The sequence below is a fragment of the Spermophilus citellus genome, assembly GCF_964194105.1.
Source record: "Spermophilus citellus genome assembly, chromosome: 4".
In the NCBI taxonomy this organism is placed as follows: domain Eukaryota; kingdom Metazoa; phylum Chordata; class Mammalia; order Rodentia; family Sciuridae; genus Spermophilus; species Spermophilus citellus.
Window position 1 is genome coordinate 15743855 of NC_138185.1, and position 18316 is coordinate 15762170.

The 18316-nt window shown below is 43.4% G+C and overlaps 1 protein-coding gene across 2 annotated transcripts in view; it reads right to left on the reverse strand.

Moving 5' to 3' along the window:
• The window catches only part of MYBL2 (MYB proto-oncogene like 2), a 35152-nt gene that overhangs the window by 14507 nt on the left and 2329 nt on the right, over positions 1-18316 (reverse strand). The window contains exons 2-6 of one of the 2 annotated variants that reach the window (XM_081292971.1): positions 16275-16368; positions 11295-11366; positions 10413-10505; positions 8610-8830; positions 3081-3243 (exon numbers count right to left, since the gene is read on the reverse strand). In XM_081292971.1, coding sequence (XP_081149097.1) covers positions 3081-3243; positions 8610-8830; positions 10413-10505; positions 11295-11366; positions 16275-16368 — 643 coding nt within the window. The remainder of the gene's footprint in view (positions 1-3080; positions 3244-8609; positions 8831-10412; positions 10506-11294; positions 11367-16274; positions 16369-18316) is intronic. The other variant, XM_081292972.1, reaches the window with a different exon arrangement.

Sequence of the window (18316 nt, forward strand, 5' to 3'; positions counted from 1 at the left end):
TTGGGCAAGTAGTGTGACCTCGATGCCTGTAAAATGAGGACACGAAGGTTCTCCACGCAAGGACATTATGCAGATCAGCAAGGACGCTTAAAGTTCTTGATTGAAATGGTAGCTGTTAATTTCACTGCTGTCAAGCGAATGCAATGAAAACAGTTTGACACAGAAAAAAAGAGAAGATGGATAACAGGTCAGATTTAAAAACTTTTAAATGCTATCTATAATGGGGCAGATGAGATGCCAAAAACACTGTTTAAAAACTGCCATCAAGACACCATCACTCAGGGTCAAGCACACACCTGCAATCCCACTGGCTTGGGAGACTAAGGCATGAGGATTGCAAGTTCAAGGCCAGCCTGGGCAACTTAGTGAAACCTTCTGCAACTTAACAAAATGCTGTTTCAAAATAAAGAATAAAAAGGACTGGGGATGTAGCTCACTAGTAAAGTACCCTTCAGTTCAATCCATTATCAAAAACAAAACAAAACAAAAACCCAAAAGAACAGGGCTGGGGGGTTGTGGCTCAGCAGTAGAGCACTTGCCTAGCCTGTGCAAGGCCCTGGGTTCAATCCTCAGCACTACATAAAAATAAATAAATAAAATAAAGGCATTGTGTCCAATTGCAACTAAAAAATAAATATAGAAAAAGAACAAGAACATCACTTAGGAAACCAGTTTTGTAGCTTCTATAAAGTTAGGAAAATAATTACTATATTTATATAGAAGGAACGGAAACCTATTCAAGCAAAAACCTATACCCAGAGCTAAGAATATAGCTCAGAGGCAGAGCAATTGCCTACCATACACAAAGCCCTGGGTTCAACAAACCGCACAGCAAAAACAAAAACCCATAAAGGGATGTTTCTAGTAGCTTTATTTGTAAACACTACCTGAAAAAAATGTCCCTCAGCTGGTAAATTGATAAACTGCAGTACATCCCTACAACAGAATATTACTCATCAATATAAGGGAATACTACAGATAAACACAACAACATGGATAATTCCTAAATATATTATGCCAAGTGAAAAAGTACCACAAGAGAGCTGACTATGTATATGGTTCCATGTGTACAACCTCCTTATAAAGGCAAAATTACAAACAATAGGCAGATGGCTTCAGAGGACCAGATCAGAAAGAGTGGGCAACTACACTTTGGACTTGGGGTTGATAAAATGTTTAGTACCGGGGGCTGGGGATGTGGCTCAAGCAGTAGCGCGCTCGCCTGGCATGCGTGCGGCCCGGGTTCGATCCTCAGCACCACATACCAACAAAGATGTTGTGTCTGCCGAGAACTAAAAAATAAATATTAAAAAAATTCTCTCTCTCTCTCTCTCACTCTCTCTTTAAAAAAAAATAAAAATAAAAATAAATGTTTAGTACCGATTGTGCTAATGACTACGTGTAACTACATACACTATCAAAAACAGCAGAACTCTCAACTCAGGGTGACTTGATATCTGTTTTACCTTCCTAACCTTTATAAAATAAATAGATGAGGAAGCTACCAACACAATGGGAAATCTACTACAAGATAAAGGGATAGAATTTTAATATATAGAATAAATACATTTGAAATCAATAAGAAATAAGACAAACCACAATAGGTATGGTGGCGAAGGCCTGTAACCCTTATAACTCAAGAGGCTGAGGCAGGAGGACCACAGGTTTGAGGCCAACCTCAGCAACGTAGTGAAACTCTAAGCAATTTAGCAAGTCCCTGACTCAAAATAAAAAATAAAAAGGGCTGGGGATGTGGCTCAGTGGTAAAGCACCCTGGGTTCAATCCCCAGAATCAAAAAAAGAAAAAAGACAAACAAAAAGCAAGTCAAGGCAAATGAACACATTAAGGGAAAACAGTCACCCTAACTAGTCAAAACATTACATTGCGTGTATACACATAAAAGCTTATATGCCACACAAATATTCCATTGTAGACAGATAAATATATGTGATTTGTATTTTTTAATTATGACTTTTTGTTTCCTTGTTTTTGCAGTGCTGGGGACTGAACCCAGGACCTAGCTCATCATAAGCAAGTGCTCTACTACTTTGGCCACACCCCCAGACCTGTCAATTATGTCTTAACAAAGGGGGAGGAGATTAAAATTAAAAAAAAACCTCAAAAATAAGCATAAACTAAAGTTAAAATTAAAGCAATGATAATGTTTTTGGTGCACATAAAACTGGCATGTATATTATGCAACCACAGTCAGCACTAACAACAATGTGTGGAACAACCAGTCCCACATTATCACCATAAGGACAAAATGGAGCCCAGTGCAGTGATACACGCCTATAATCCCAGCTACTCAGGGTGCCAAGGGAGGAAGATGGCAAATTCAAAGTCAATCTGGGCAACCTAACAAGACCCTGTCTCAAAATTTAAAATAAAAAGGGTTGGGAATATAACTCGGTGGTAGAGCGCCCCTGGGTTCAATTCCCAGTACCACACACACACAGGAACATCACTAGAGGTACAGGTAAAAACAGGTGTTTTGAGGTGTGGGATGGAGGTATATTAACGTGTGCATATATTGGTTTTGTTTTTAAATTTTAAATGTAAAGCTTTATGGTTTCATTTATATGACTGTCCAGAAAAGGCAAAATTACAGAGAGGAAAAACAGATTAGGAAGTTAGGGATAGGAAAAAGGCCAACCAACAGCAGCACAGAGAATTCAGTCTCAATTGTGGTGGAAACTAAACATGACTGCACGCTTTTTTTTTTTTGCTTTGTTTTTCTCTTTTTTTAACTGCAAAAATGCTTTCAATCTTAGGACTAGAAAGAGCAACAGGTAAGAAGGAGCTGCTAATGAGGACAGGAGACTGAGAACGCCCCTTCCACAGCCTAAGTTTCAGTCTCCACACCAGACAGCTCTGTTCTCCTTCGCCTGCAGGCACAAAAATATGTGTGGATGTCTATTACAAGAAAAGGTCCTAGAAACACAGGCCACATTGAACCTTGTAGCAGAACCTGGATAACTGATGTAAATAAGGTGTTCTACGAGATGGTATCAGATAAACGTGAAATGAAACAAACTGGAAGTGAAGCCAAGGCTGGGCTATGGTACAGCCATCTCACCTGGCCTTCTGCAGGCTGGGCACTCTGGTGGCTGTCCTTGTCTTCGAGCTCCAGCAACAAGTACACAGGAGGTTTGCAGTCTTTGGAGTCACTGAGGAAGCCTCCCGTGTCCACCTTCCTTTTGATGGTGGAATTCCAGTGATTCTTCACGGCATTGTCTGTCCTGCAGCGGAAAACCAAGGACCTCTGAACCCCCAAGCTCTTGGCTGGTGCACCCTGAGGCACACTGCAATCTCCCTGAACTGAGTTTCACTTCTGTAAATGAAGGTATATCTGGATGAACTCTAAGGTGTCACAGCTCTAAGGCAATGTCTGCTTCTAGCCCTCAAGAATTTCCACCCATCTCTATGAAGTAAACAAATGTATTATTTAGGCTCTGGCAAAATGGCAAAATCTAAAATATATTTGCAACTCTTATTCCCCCCAATCCCTGGGCCATTTTGAATCTGCAAAAACCATAAGCAAACTATTGACTACTGACCCCTGACATCAGTCTCACAACCACCTTGCATGCAAGCCTTGCTCAGCTCACAGACTTATGAATGGTCACAGAGGGTACAAAGACCACTTACTGTCTACCTCTCTGAGCCTCTTTATCTAAAAAAATATACTACTTCATGTTCCATCACTAATGGATGATGAGGAAACATCAGCAGAGGTATAAATAGTATACAGGGGAGGACGATAGAGGAAAAGCACAGAGCAGGACAAGGTTAGTACAACCAGCATGCGGAGGTACAGAAGCACACAGCATGCGCTGTAGAGACACAGGACACTGTGGTGCACAGGCGAGTGGTGCACGTGGCAGTCCAGCTGTGCAGCAGTGTCCCAGCAGCGCAGAGCACTGCCTTCTTTGGGCTCTGAGCAGAGTGCTTTTCCGCTGAGATGTGACCAGAAGAGAGTAACAGCTTAACTGAGCAAGAAGTCTAAGGAGGGTCTGTATCTCTGGCCATTTGTGCTCTGGCCCTACAGGACAGTGCTGGCTGGGCAGCACGTGGGGCATGGGATGCTGGTGCTTCGCCCAGATCCCCCAAGTGTACAGTACACCAAGCCCCCAGCAGCTGTTTTGCTGCCAACAGCTTCTACCTATGACTTTTTCTCTAGAGAATGGCCTTGGAAGACAACCAGAGATGTCCAGGAGCTACCCAACCCCTGCACGCACACACACCCCTACTGTTCATGTGCCCCACCCGCACATCTTGGCCTCGTTCAGGCCAAGACTAGACTTTACCAGAGACCCCATTCTTGCTCCACGCTTTCCCTGTTCTTCTCCACTTTTTCCTTAACAAGTGACAGCCTTTCCTTAGTAAATTCCTTGTACTTGCATCTTGTCTCTGGTTCCTGACCACTAGAAAACCCAAACTACAACATCTCCCAAGCTCTCCCACCCACCAGGTCGGAGTCCAGGGTGCTCCAAACTCATGCCTCTACTCACAGGTATTTATGAAGCACCCATGGTACACCGAGAATCATTCCAGTTACTGGGGATACGCCAGCCAATGAGACTGAATGGTTGCCATTTCGTCTCATCTAGTGGAGGAGATAGGCATTAAATCTACCTGCAATTAGAACTCCTTGGAAGAAAGGTAGAGCACTGCACCACACAGAGGCCACCAGGACCTGACCAGTTTTGGAAGGACAGAGAAAACTACACTAAAGAAGTAATACCCCCACCCTGCTGAGAATGAAGGACAAGAACCCAGGAGCCACACAGTAGGGACAAGGCGGCAGGGCCCTCCAGGCCCACAGAGCACCAGAGTTGTCAGGAAGAGTTTATGGTGTTTGAGGGAGAGGGAGAGGGAGAGGGAGAGGGAGAGGGAGAGGGAGAGAGAGGGAGGGAGGGAGGGAGGGAGGGGGAGAGAGAGAGAGAGAGAGAGAGAGAGAGAGAGAGAGAGAGAGGGGCTAACGACTACCACGTGACTAAGGGTGCCAGCAGAGAGAGAGAGAGAGAGAGAGAGAGAGAGAGAGAGAGAGAGGGGCTAACGACTACCACGTGACTAAGGGTGCCAGCAGATCAAGGCGAAGCTGGTGGCATCTGCAAGGCCAACCAGGTTATTCAGCATAAGAGGCCTGCATCTCCAACGCAAGTATATCGCCCCCAAAAGACGATATACTCAGGCACTGAGTTATGAAAACAAAATTCCTGACTTCAGGAGAAACGTGACCTGGAACTTTCTTTCCTCTCCCTCCCAGGACTTTACTGCCATGACAAAGAAAGGAACCAGAATGAAACAAAACACAATATGGCAAAAATGCCCAAGAATGAGACCAGGGTAGAAGACAGCAGCAAACAGACCTTTACAAGTCCCTGCAAGCAGAAGGAAGGTTTATTCTCAAGGAAGAAATGATTGGGCACCCTGGCCACAGCCAAGGGCTGGGATGATGCACCAGGCTGAAACTGGGACTGAATGAAAATCCTAACACTGGAGGGGAGACCCCTATACCTTGATCTAGAATTTCCACCAGCCTCTGGAGCCCTAGGGCATCAATCTGAAGAACTCATGCATCTCTGGGGAAAGGAACAACCCAGTAAAAACTCATCAGTTCTTGGAATGTCCTTCTACAAGGCCAGTGGATACTCAGTCACTCCATGACGCAGAGCCCACCAGCAGATAAGCACAGCCTGTGTGCAGTGGGCTTCCAAACCACTTTTAACAACTGGTTCCTGAAGATTAATAGCCAGTCAAGGATCAGCGGACTTTCAAAGAAGCCTCCAAAATGAAATGAAAACTAGCAAAACAAAAAGAAACACAGGAAAAGCAGACAATGTAGGAAGGGAGCAGTATTTTCAAAAAATATTACACTAATTGTAAAATAAGTTGTTACAAATACAAAATAAAAACAGGGCCAGAAAATGAAAACAAAAGTACCAGGTGTGGTGGCTTGGGAGGGACACGAGTTCAAAGCCAGTCTCAGCAATGGCGAGGTGCTTAGCAACTCAGTGGGACCCTGTCTCTAAATAAAATACAAAATAGGGCTAAGGGGTGTGGCTCAGCAGTTGAGTGCCCAAGTTCAATCTCCAGTATCAAAAAAGTAAACAAAAGTGTGACCTTATAAGGTAAGACTTCTTTTTTTTTTTTTTAAAGAGAGAGTGAGAGAGGAGAGAGAGAGATTTTTTAATATTTATTTATTTTTTTTTAGTTCTCGACGGACACAACATCCTTGTTGGTATGTGGTGCTGAGGATCGAACCCGGGCCGCGCGAACGCGCTACCGCTTGAGCCACATCCCCAGCCCAGGTAAGACTTCTTGATCAGAATGATTTCCAAAGAAGGATTTGGAAAGAAAGAACAAAACATACACACAATGGACTATTACTCAGCTATAAAGAAGAATGAGATTAGGGCATTTTCCAGTAAACAAATGGAACTGGAGAACACTATGGTGAGTGGAATAAGCCAGTCCCAAAAAAATCAAAGGTAAATGTTGTCTCTGATACATGGATGCTAACACACAAGAGAGGGTGAGGAGGGGAAGAATAGAAGTCTACTGGATTAGACAAAGGGGAATGAAGGGAAGGGGGCAGGGAGGGGATAGGAAGGACAGTAGAGTTAATCATGACATAACTTTCCTATCCTTCCTTGTATTTGAATACATGATAAGGGTAACTCTGCATCATGTACAACCACAAGAATAGGATCCTCATTAGGATAAGCCACAATCCACTGGATGGATAATATGCCAAAGTACACTCTCTGTCATGTATGTCTAAAAAGAATAAAAATAACAATGGCAATTATAAAAGCCACAATTATTAATAACCTCATAATACAGTCGTTACGAGGTTTCAAGTGGTGCTCATGAATTTCTTTATTCCTAAAATATTCTCAAAGGAGTTTACTATCATATTCATTTTATAGATAAGGAAAATATAGAGAGAGATTTGTTGTTTTGTAATGCTGGGGATTGAACCAGAATCTTATGCTTGTTAGGCAAGAGCTGGACAACTGAGCAACATCCCATCCGCTAAATGAGGACATTTAAAATACAGGAAAGGAGGAAGAGTAGAATTCAGTTTTATTATACCTTATTGCTTTTTCTGTAAAAGATTTCTAATTAGAATACATTGATGTATTTACCAAAATATATTGTAATCCTAATAATCTACCAATAAAACAATGCTTGTTATAGGAAGAAAAAAAGAAGATCAAAGAAATCTCCCAGAAAACCAAGAAATGGAACATAGTTCATAACTGACAGTTTTAACTCAATCAGTGAATTAATCCTAATAGGGATTAACTGAGTAAAGGCCAGTAGGGCAGGGTGTGTCTGCAGGAGGGAGGTTCTCAGGGGCATGTCTTTGGGAGATATATTTCCTGAGCTGAGCTGAGCTCTCCTTTCTCTGCTTCCTAACCATCAAGTCTAGAGCCACTTCTCTCCCCCACACTCTTTTGCCACAATACTCTGCCTCACCTAGAGGCCCAAGGGATGGAGCCAGCTTCCTATGGTCTGAGACCTCTGAAACTGCGAACCCCCAAATAAACTTTTCCTGCTTTAAAATTGTTTTTGTTAGATCTTTTAGTCACAATAGCAAAAAAAAAAGCGACTAGAACATATGCTTTCAATATTCTAAAGGAAATTATTTCCAAACTCTGTATTCATCCAAGCTATCAATCAAACGTGAGGTAGAATGGAGACACTGCCATTACCAAAAATTTACCTCCCTTGTACTTATCTCAGGATCCTAATAAAGAATGTGCTTCACCAAAACAAGGAAGGAAATAAAGAAGAGGGAGCTAACAACAGGAGGGAGGCAAAGGAATGCTCCAAGGTCACAACAGGGCAGGATTCCTGGAAAGAAACTGACAAATGGAAAAGCAAAGATAAATCCATGATTGGTTCTCTGAAGAAAAAACAGTAAAAAATATTGCCTGATTCATTCTAAGCATTTGAAAAATAGCACTTATGGATACTCTAAGGACATGATGGGCCACTAAGAAACACACAAGAGCTATAAGACTTAGAAACTGTGTAAATCAAAAAACAAGGCAAACATTAACTCCAGGAAAAGCAAATGTCAGACAAGGAAACACCTTAGATATTAGAATACTATAAGCACTTTGTCTTTAAGTAAAAATTTCCATAGTATACTGGGGCAACAGGGAGGTTTGAAGGGTAGGAAAGTCTAAGAAATCTAAATTTTCTCCTATAGCTGAAAACCAAGATTCAAAAAGAAACCAGCACATCGTTAATAAATGTAGAGGTAAAAACCAGAAGTAAAAAAAGATGTTTCAGTAGAAGGTGGAGAAAGAGAACTTAAGTTTCTCATTACAACCTTCCAGTGGATTGTAGTACAAACTGATTTCTGGCTGTGGCCTCCCTTGGCACTATCTGTCTTTCTAAGATCAGGAAGCCTGGGGGACGCACCTTTTCTCCTGACAATGATGCCTCTGGGCTACCTGGAGACAAGGCTGGATGGAAAGTACAGAACAGAGTATAGGACCTCAGTACACTCAAGGAAGCACGGGCCTTGCCTCCTGGGCCATCACCCTGCCTGCACCAGTCCCTAAGCCCCCAGAAGGCAGCTCACCTCCCCGGCAGCATCTTGGCAATCTCAGCCCATCGGTTGCCCAGCACCTTGTGGGCCTCACAAATGATGCGGTCCTCTTCCTCGGTCCAGCAGGACTTCTTCACCTCAGGGTTGAGGTGGTTGTGCCAGCGCTCCCGGCACTGCTTCCCCAGCCGGCCCTTCAGGTGCTTGGCAATCAGCGTCCACTTCTTTGTGCCATACTTCTTGACCAGCTCAATGACCTTGGAAAAGAGTCTCTGTGAACCAGCAGGACCAGCACTTCCCTCACCCACTCTTCAGTATCTTCACATCCACATGAGCCTCACTGTGGCCATTGAGAGGCACCACTGGCCACACCCCCTCAAGTATTATGGGAGTTAATGGGGATGCTGCTCAGAGGACTTTGTGTAGTCCATGTGACTGAGTCCATGTCCCTGTCAGTTATGGCCTGAATAAACCAAACAAAGGAAAAGGATCCCCAAGGTCCTCCTGCCTTCCTCCTTAGAGCTCAAGCCAGCCTACAAGGCTCCAACCCACGGTACCCAAGGATCTCTGCCACTGCAGAGCCATGTGAACTAAGTGTAGGAGACATGTCTTCCTCCTGCCAGACACACCTCAGGTGCCACAATCCCCTGCAGCACTTCTGTGGAGATCAAGAGGGTAGAACCCCAAGGCACAACTAACTATGGTTTGATTTCAGTTCCCAACTGCCTCTCAGCCAGGCCCCGTGGCTCAGAACACAAACCACAACAAATGTAGCCACCAGAATCAGACCAGGCCCCTCACAAATTCTCTCTATATACATTCTCATGTACACATAGGTCACAGCACACTAAGAAAGACAGATCCTTCTGGGCAAAGGGAGTTGGGTGAGAATTATTCAAATCTATTTCTGTGTAGTTTAAACACTTAGAGCAACCACACATCACTTGATTAAAGAGGAAAAAAAAGGAGCTGAACTTGGTAGTGCATGCCTGTAATCCCAATGAAAAAAGCTGAGAAAGGAGTATTGCAAGTTTGAGACCAGCTGGGCAACTTAGCAAGACCCTCCAAAATTCGGTAAAACCTGTTTCAAAATAAAAAAAATAAAAAGGACTGGGGATATAGTTCAGTGGTAAAGCACCCCGGGTTCAATCTCTAGTACCAGAAAAAAGAAAGGATTTTAAAAGCAATTTTAACATATCTAGCTTCCTTCTCCTTCCTGCTTTCTTTGGGGGCTATACCTACAACCACGGAATGGAATCTCTGGACTGATGTGGGGGAGAAGACCCAGATGAGGAACTCCCAAAAAACAGCCCAGGACGGTCATGGTGCTGCCCTTCCTAGGGTGGACACATCCTCAACCCTCTTTGAGCCTTGGGTCTCCCCACTTATAAAATGGGACTGAGAGTTCATCTTCTGCCCATCTCAAAGGACTATGGTGCTCCCAACAAACAAGGCACCCCAGAAGCTCTGAGTTCCTTTATATCACAATAAAGGAGATCACCAACCACTGCCTGCTGAGCAAGCCCCTCATGCACATCACCTGTTCACTGTTATAGCAGGTACTGCAGCTGTTTCCTTTCATGAATGGGAAAAAGTCGGGCAACTCGTCCAGCAGCCCTGAGCCCATATGTAAGGAGTGGGGAGATCTAGACACTCTGAGGCTCTGAGCCTTGGGGCCAGAGCTGGATAGTGTGGCCCAGTTCAGACTGATAAGCAGGATGAGTCACATCCACCGTTTAACTGGACACCCCTGCCACCAGGCAGGGCAGCCTCACAATGCCCAGATCACTGGTGGTGAGTGAAGTCCCACCCTGTGTGCAGCGCCAGGTCAACAGTTACCTTCTGGTCTTCCTCTTTCGTCCATGGCCCTTTGACAAGGTCTGGATTCAAAACCCTCAGCCATCGGTACTGGCATTGCTGGTCCGTGCGGTTCTGGGAAGGGAACAGGAAGAACAGGAACCTGTGAAAACTTCTAGGATAACTGGACTCTGGCTGAACACTGGGCTCAGGGCCCTGGGGCCTCAGATGGGTGCACTTACCCCATGCACCCATCACATGCTACACTCCCACACGACAGAACATGGGTGCTTTCCCTTTACTATAAAGCAGGATGAACTCAGGCCCCTGTGGAAAGCCACTTCCCACCACCTAAGCACAGGGGACCCTTCTACAGAAGCTTTGTGGGGCATGAAGGAATCCCTGTTTTCTGGGGAAGCATGTTTATTCCTTGAAATGTTCAGATAACGTACAAGACAGGGAGCTGAAGAGGGAGAGGGATCTGCTGACTCTGCCCCTGAGCTGTCTGAGGAACCCCAACCGTCAGCCAGATGGGAGCTACAGTGATACTCCTGCCTCCAGTCACCTACAGCCTGGGTGTTAGGGGTGCCAGCGGGGGCCCCTCATCCTCAGGGGGCTCTAAATGTTCAGGTGTGGAGGGACCAGCCAGCTCTCCAGGGCCCCCACTGTGAAATCTGCTGCAAGTATCACTTCCCCTCTGTAGAGAAAATGAAGCATCTATTCTCTCCAGTTTTGCAAGAAATGCAAATAGGCCATCGACCACATACTGCAAAGGTCTCTGAGCCTAAAGGCTCCCAGGCATGCTGAAGTAGCTGAGAAACATTTCTGGTAGGCTTCCTCAACTGGTATGGGAAGAAAAGTCCTGGGACACACTGGTTACCCAGACCCTTGTCCTACAAAGGGGCTCCGGAGAGGCCTACTCACGGGAAAGTGGCTGGCCAAGAACTTCCAGTCTTGCTGTCCAAACTGCCTCACCAGAGCCCTCAGCTGCTCATCCTGCCAATGAAAGGAAGACCAGCTCATATGTACAGGAAGTCTCGCAGCCACCCCTGATACAGCCTCTTTTATCCACTCTTGAAGTGAGCACTTACTCTGTGCCAGGTGCTAGTTACAGCAATAGCCAGCAACAAATCTGACAGGACCTCATAAGGCTTAATCTAGAAGGAGGCAGATGCTGATCAAACTGCCCACAATGCCCCCCTTCTCTATACAGGGGTATAGTGATTGCCTAACCAGGAAGACCAAGGGAAGGTTCCAAAGAAATGCAGTATAGCTGGAATGCAGAATGGTTCTAGAAGGGATGGCAGGAGCCAGACCACAGGTAGAATTTAGGCCTCTACCTCCTAAAGCCACTGGTACAATTTGGGCAATGCACAGTTAAGGTTTCCATGTGCTTGTTACAAAGTTCCCTTTGGCTGCTGCAGAAGGAAGAGTTGAAAGAAGGCAGAGTGTATATGAAAGCCCTTATCATACCAAGACCAGAGTTTATGGCAGAATCAAAAGTAGCTGAAAGGATAGGCTGGGGATAGAGCTCAGTTGGTAGAGTGCTTGCCTTGCATGCCCAAGGCCCTGGGTTTGATCCCCAGCACCCAAAAAAAAAAAAAAAAAAAAAGTAGCTGGAAGGCAAAACAGAAGCTGTCAAAATATTCTTCTGCCAGGAATGGTGGCACACGGCTATAATCCCAGCAGCTTGAGAGGCTGAGGAAGAGAATCTCGAGTTCAAAGCCAGGCTCAGCAAAAGTGAGGCACTAAGCAACTCAGTGAGATCCTGTTTCTAAATAAAATAGAAAATAGGGCTGGGGATGTTGCTCAGTAATTGAGGGCTCCCGAGTTCAATCCCTGGTACTCCGGAAAATTCACACAACATGAATCTCAGTATCATGATGATGAGTCAAAGAAGTCGGACATAAAAAGATGCTATATAATTACATGCATGTGAAATTCTAGAAAACATAATCTAAGCTAAAGGGACAAAAAGGTAGTCAGTTGTTGACTGAGGCCAGTGGGGGAGGGAGAGCTATTGGGGGTAATGGAAATATTCTAAAACATGACAATACTAGTAGATTCATGGCAGTAATATAAGTACCTGTGGAAACTCATTGAATTGTATTTAAAAGGCTGTGGTTGTTTTTACATGAAGCATTCCTCAAATTGATTTTTTTAAAAAAATCTTCCAAGAGTGGTAGTATACACCTATAATAATTCCAGAGACTTGGAAGGTTGAGGCAGGAGAATTCCAAGTTCTAGGCCAGCCTCAGCAACTTAGTGAGACCCTGCCTCAAAATAAGAAATAAAAAGGACTGGGGATGTAGATCAGTGGTAAAGCACCCCTGGTTCAATCCTCTGTACCTCTCAACCAAAAAAAAAAAAAAAAAAAAATTAAATAAAACCTCCCATGGCTCCAAACTGCAAACTCCTAGAGTTTCTGAGCCCCAAATTCAAGGCCCTCTAGGAACTGATCTCTTTTCACCTACCTCACTCAACACTTCCCCTTCAAAAGCCTGTCACTCCAGCAGAATTGGACTCCTGAACTCACTTTTCTTTATCCACAACCATTTCCTACTCTGACTTACCCAGTTTTTTCCAGTTTGTCTTCCCTCACAGATGAATTTCCAAATCCTCACCCTGAGCTCAAAGGTCAAAGGTCACTTTCGAGCACTCCCTAACCTCTCAGGCAGCTGTAATTTCTCCTTTGAAAGGTACAACATCCCCTCATCCAACAATCAGCAAGTGCCTCCAAGTGCTAGGAGCCTCAGTGTGAGACAGCGGGAAACTCCGTGGTGAGCAGCAGCTGAACACTGGGCCTGCCCACAGGGATGACTACAGTCTCCTCTCCAGCCCAGGGGTAGTGCTGCCCTGAGGCAGGAACAGAAAGGCATGTTTAGTATTTGAAGAAACATCTTGGAGGATTGAAAAGGGATTTATAGCTGATACAGAAAAAGATTTTTGTTGGCTGTTTGGTTTGTCTAAGAGGAACAACTATGTTGCCCGGTCTGGCCTCAGACTCCTGATCTCAAGTGATCCCCCAGCCTCAAGAGTAACAGGGATTACAGGCCTGGGACACCATGCCAGCCTTATGAAGCAAATTTTAAACTAACAAACAAACAGGCCTACAACTAAACACATCAAGGAAAACAGAAGTGGAATAAAAAGACAAGAACAGGAGTCTAAAATGGAACAACCAATTAAGGAAAAGGTCTGCTGCAGCGTACTGCTCAGTGATAGGGTATGTGTTTAGTGTGCCCCTGGTTTCAACTCCCAATACCCCACCCCCAAAAAAAGGAAAGTTAAAAGAAAAGGTATGGTGGTTTCTATAAAATTAAACCAATACCCAACATATGAACACTATTTACTTATTTATTTACTTATTTATTTATTTTAAAAGAGAAATTTTAATCTTTATTTTTTAGTTTTCGGCGGACACAACACCTTTGTATGTGGTACTGAGGACCGAACCCGGGCCGCACGCATGCCAGGCGAGCGTGCTACCGCTTGAGCCACATCCCCAGCCCCAATGAACACTATTTATTAATCTTCCAAGAGGAATCAAAACATACATTCACAAGCAAAAAACAAAACAAACAAAACTTATGCAAGAATCTTCATATAAGCACTATCCACAAACAGGTAAAATGTACATGCAAATTGGGCGCAGTGGCACACTCCCATAATCCCAGCGGCTCTGGAGGCTAAGGCAGGAGTATCACAACTTCTAAGCAGCCTCAGCAAAAGGGAGGCACCAAGCAATTCACTGAGACCCTGTCTCTAAATAACATACAAAATAGGGCTGGGGTTGTGGCTCAGTGATCGAGTACTCCTGAGTTTAATCCCTGGTAATTAAAAAAAAAAAAAAAAGTACACACAAATAATGGAAGTTACCCAGTAATAAAAATGGATAAACTACTCAATCATGCAACATTGTGCTGAGCAAAATAAGTTAGATATAAGCCAGGCACAGTGGTGTACACCTGTAATCCCAGCTACTCAGGAGGCTGAGGAGAAAAGATTGTAAATTCAAGGCCAGCCTTAGCAATTTAGCAAGGTCCTAAGCAATTTAGCAAGATCCTGAGATCCCATCTCAAATAAAATATAAAAAGGACTGGCTACATGGTTCAGTTGCTAAAGAGCCCTGGGGTACAATCCCTGGTACAAAAAAAAAAAAGAGAGAGAGAGAGAGAAAGAAACTGTAACATGTTTGAGCCCAGCCTTGGTAACTTAGTGAGATCCTGTCTAAAAAAGGGCTGTGGGTGTAACTCAGTGATAAAGCACCCCTGGGTTCAATACTGACTACTAGGGGAGAAAAAGTCAGATACAAAAGAATACAACTGTATGATTCCATTTATAGGATGTTCAAGCATAGGCACAAACTCAGATATTAGATCAGTAATTGCCTGATCACAAAATGACACAAGATAACTTTTGGGATAATAAGGGTGGTGTTTATGTGAGTATGTATTTGCCAATATCAGTCAAATTGTTTAATTTAAAAGGTGCACCTGGAGTGGGAGTGGTGTATCTCAGTGGTAGAACACTTGCTTAGCACACAGGAGGCCCTGGTTCCATCCTGACCCACAAAAAAAAAAAAAAAAAAAAAAAAGACAAACAACGACAACAATTCAATTATATACAATGTGCTTAGTATACATAGGCCCAAGTTTCAACCGTCAGTACCAAAAAAACCACAAAGAAATAAAAAGAAAAGGCCTGATATTTCTATAAAAATCAAACCTTCACCCACCCAATGAAAATTATCTATGAATCTAAGCAGAATAAAAACACATCCCTCCAAAAAAACCTTATGCAAGACTCTTCATTTGATTATATACAAATTTTACTTCATTACCACAAATAATAAATTATACTTTCAATACTTCTTTTAAAGAATAAAAAATATATCTAGTAGAAAATCAATTCAGAGCTTCATGTTATAAGATTCAATATGATTAATTTAAAAAATAAAGAGGGGGTGGTAGATTTGGCAGGTGTTCCTGCATTCCAAAGATGCTGTGTCAGATGTTCCTACCAAACCTCATGAGAAAATTTATATTTGTGAGGTATGAAGAGGTGATTAGGTCATGTCTCTGTCCTAATAAGTGGATTAATTAATTCATTCATGGATAAATGAATAAATGGGCTAACATCTTGATAGTAGCTCTGTCAAAAAAAAAATCTTTTTTTTTTTTCAGCACTGGGGATTGAATCCAGGGGTGGTACCACCCCTGTCCTTTTTTCTTTTTCTATTTTGAGACAGCATCTCAATAAGTTGCCCAGGCTGGCCTTGAACTTGCAATCCTTCTATCTCAGCCTCCTGAGTCAATGGGATTACAGGTGTATACTGTCTTGCCCAACTGACTGTCTCTTGTATGAGGCCCTTCTCTTGCCATGTGAATGCCCTACACTACCTCAGGGCAAGCAAAGTCCCCATCAGCAAGAAGCCTTCACCAGCTACAACCAATCATCCTCAAACTCCAAGCTTCTAGAATGGTGAGGTCAACAAATCCTTATTACAAAAAAAAAAAAAAAAAAAAAAAAGAGGATGCTCAGTGGTAAAGCATTCCTGGGTTCAATCCCAAGTGGGGGGGAGGATAATAAGCACAATCAATATCCATAATACACATGATGCAGGATACACCACACTTTCAGGCAACACAAAAGGAACTATTGGCCCTGCGGTCTGAAACACATACCCCACCCACCCCATCCTCATAGAAGACTGCCCAAGAATGCTCTGAGAAGAGGTAAAGGGGAGAAGCAGAGGACCCACCCACTTCTTCCACTGGCTCTTCCTCTTCATCCCATCAGTGGGGACATCAGGTAGAAAACCAAGGCTCAGCTGTCTGGCCAGGCACCCAGCTGCCATCAACTCTCTTCTTCCCAGTTCTAAGGAGTTGCTATGTCACTCACCTCTTCATGGGTCCATTTAACCTTGCACTTGCTGTCTTTCTGCTCCAGAACGTCTGAGTCAATGTCCTGGTAGTGCAGCTCATCAAGCTCCTCACTGCAGGAAGAGTGAGCTAAAGGTCAAGGACAGTGTCCACATGCTTTTACATCACGAATGGACTGTGTGACCAGCAGCCAGACAACTCTAAAGAAAGGTTTGGGGAGGCAGCCTTTTACTGTGCTTTTCAAAAAGTAGGTACACTTTTACCTTCCTCTCTTTAAAAATGTTTTTAATGAAATAAGGTTGTGGTTTGCTTTATTTTCTTCCTTATTCTTTATTTCCAGGAACACTCTAATGATTTCAAAAGCTACAAGAAAATAATTAAGGGCTGGAGATGAAGTTTTTTGGTAGAGTGTTTGCCAAGCATGTGTGAAGGCTGGGTTTGACTTCCAGCACCACCAAAAAATAAAAGAATTTCATGATATTCAAAACCGGATTCCTAGTTGAACATGGGGTTGCGTACCTATAATCCTATTGACTCAGGGCACTGAGGCAGGAGGATCACAAGTTCCAGAGCAGCCTGAGCAATTTAGGAAGACCCTATCTAGAAAAATAAAAAGGGCTGGGGATGTGTGGCTCAGCAACAGAACACCCTTGGTTCAATTTCCAGTAACACAAAAACATGATTTCCTGTCAATATTTTCTTTTCAATGAATTTACATTTGCAATGGATATTTTAAAGATAATGTATGCAGGGGCTGGGATTGTGGCTCAGCTGTAGAGCGCTCCCCTAACACGGGCGAGGCCCCAGGTTCCATCCTCAGCACCACATAAAAATAAATAAATTTTTTTTGTGGGATGTGGGGATGTGGCTCAAGCGGTAGTGCGCTCGCCCGGCATGCATGCGGCCCGGGTTCGATCCTCAGCACCACATACAAACCAAGATGTTGTGTCTGCCGATAACTAAAAAATAAAAGTATTAAAGTTCTCTCTCCCTCTCTCTAAAAAAAAAAAGAAACAACTTAAAAAAAAAGAAATAAAGATATATATAGATAGATAGATGGATATAGATAATGTATGCAATCATCAAGCACCAGAATTTTAATATTTGTTACTTGGAAGCTGGGTGTGGTGGTGTATACCTATAATCCCACCAACTCAGAAGGCTAACACAGGAGAATTCCAAGTTCAAGATCAGCCTCAGTAACTAGGGAAGCCCTGAGCAATTTAGCAAGACCCTATCAAAATAAAAAGTAGGGCTGGGGCTATAGCTCAGTGGAAGAGCACTTGCTTAGCATGTGTGAGGCATTGGGTTTGATCCTTGGCACCACATAAAAATAAAAAAATAAAATGAAGGCATGTGTCCATCTACAACTACAAAAAAAAAAAAAGTAAAAAGGGCTGGGAATGTGGCTCAGTGGTTAAGCACCACTGGGTTCAATCCCCAGTACCAAAAAAAGAAGAGACTATTAATTTTATTAATTACTTGGGAAAAACATTTTAAACATATTCTCAGTAATTAAATCCATTTTTGTATATCCCTTTTTAATCCTGGCCTACACACTTACACAGTTAACGGAGAGAAAAATCAGTATAAGCATCTGCATTCTAGGGATTTTACTCCTAACAGGCAGTTTTCCTGCTCCAAAAAGTCGTATTTATCTAGTTTAATGGCTACAAAATTGGAGATGATGCATACCTCCAAGTTATGTCAGGTGTTCACAGAAGGCTGGTGACCTCCCCTAGCTCTACGTAGCAGAACCTGCCTTAAATTACCTTTAACAGGTACATTCCTAGGTCAGGCATTTGTAAACTGAGAAAAGCCTACAGATTTCCAAACAAACAAAGCAAAACAGCTCTTGTTCCCTAAAAGGCTTCCTTTAATCTCTCTATTCCTTCCCCTTCTTCCCCAGAACTCAGCATTACTTCCTAGCCACTCTCACAGTCCCACAGAATAAAGAAACCCTCAGACCCTTAGTTGCAACTGCCTGTGTTTATACCAACCACAAAGGTCAGCTCCACCTTCATATCCTGGAATTTGTCACTAAAAGACCTTGAAGACATG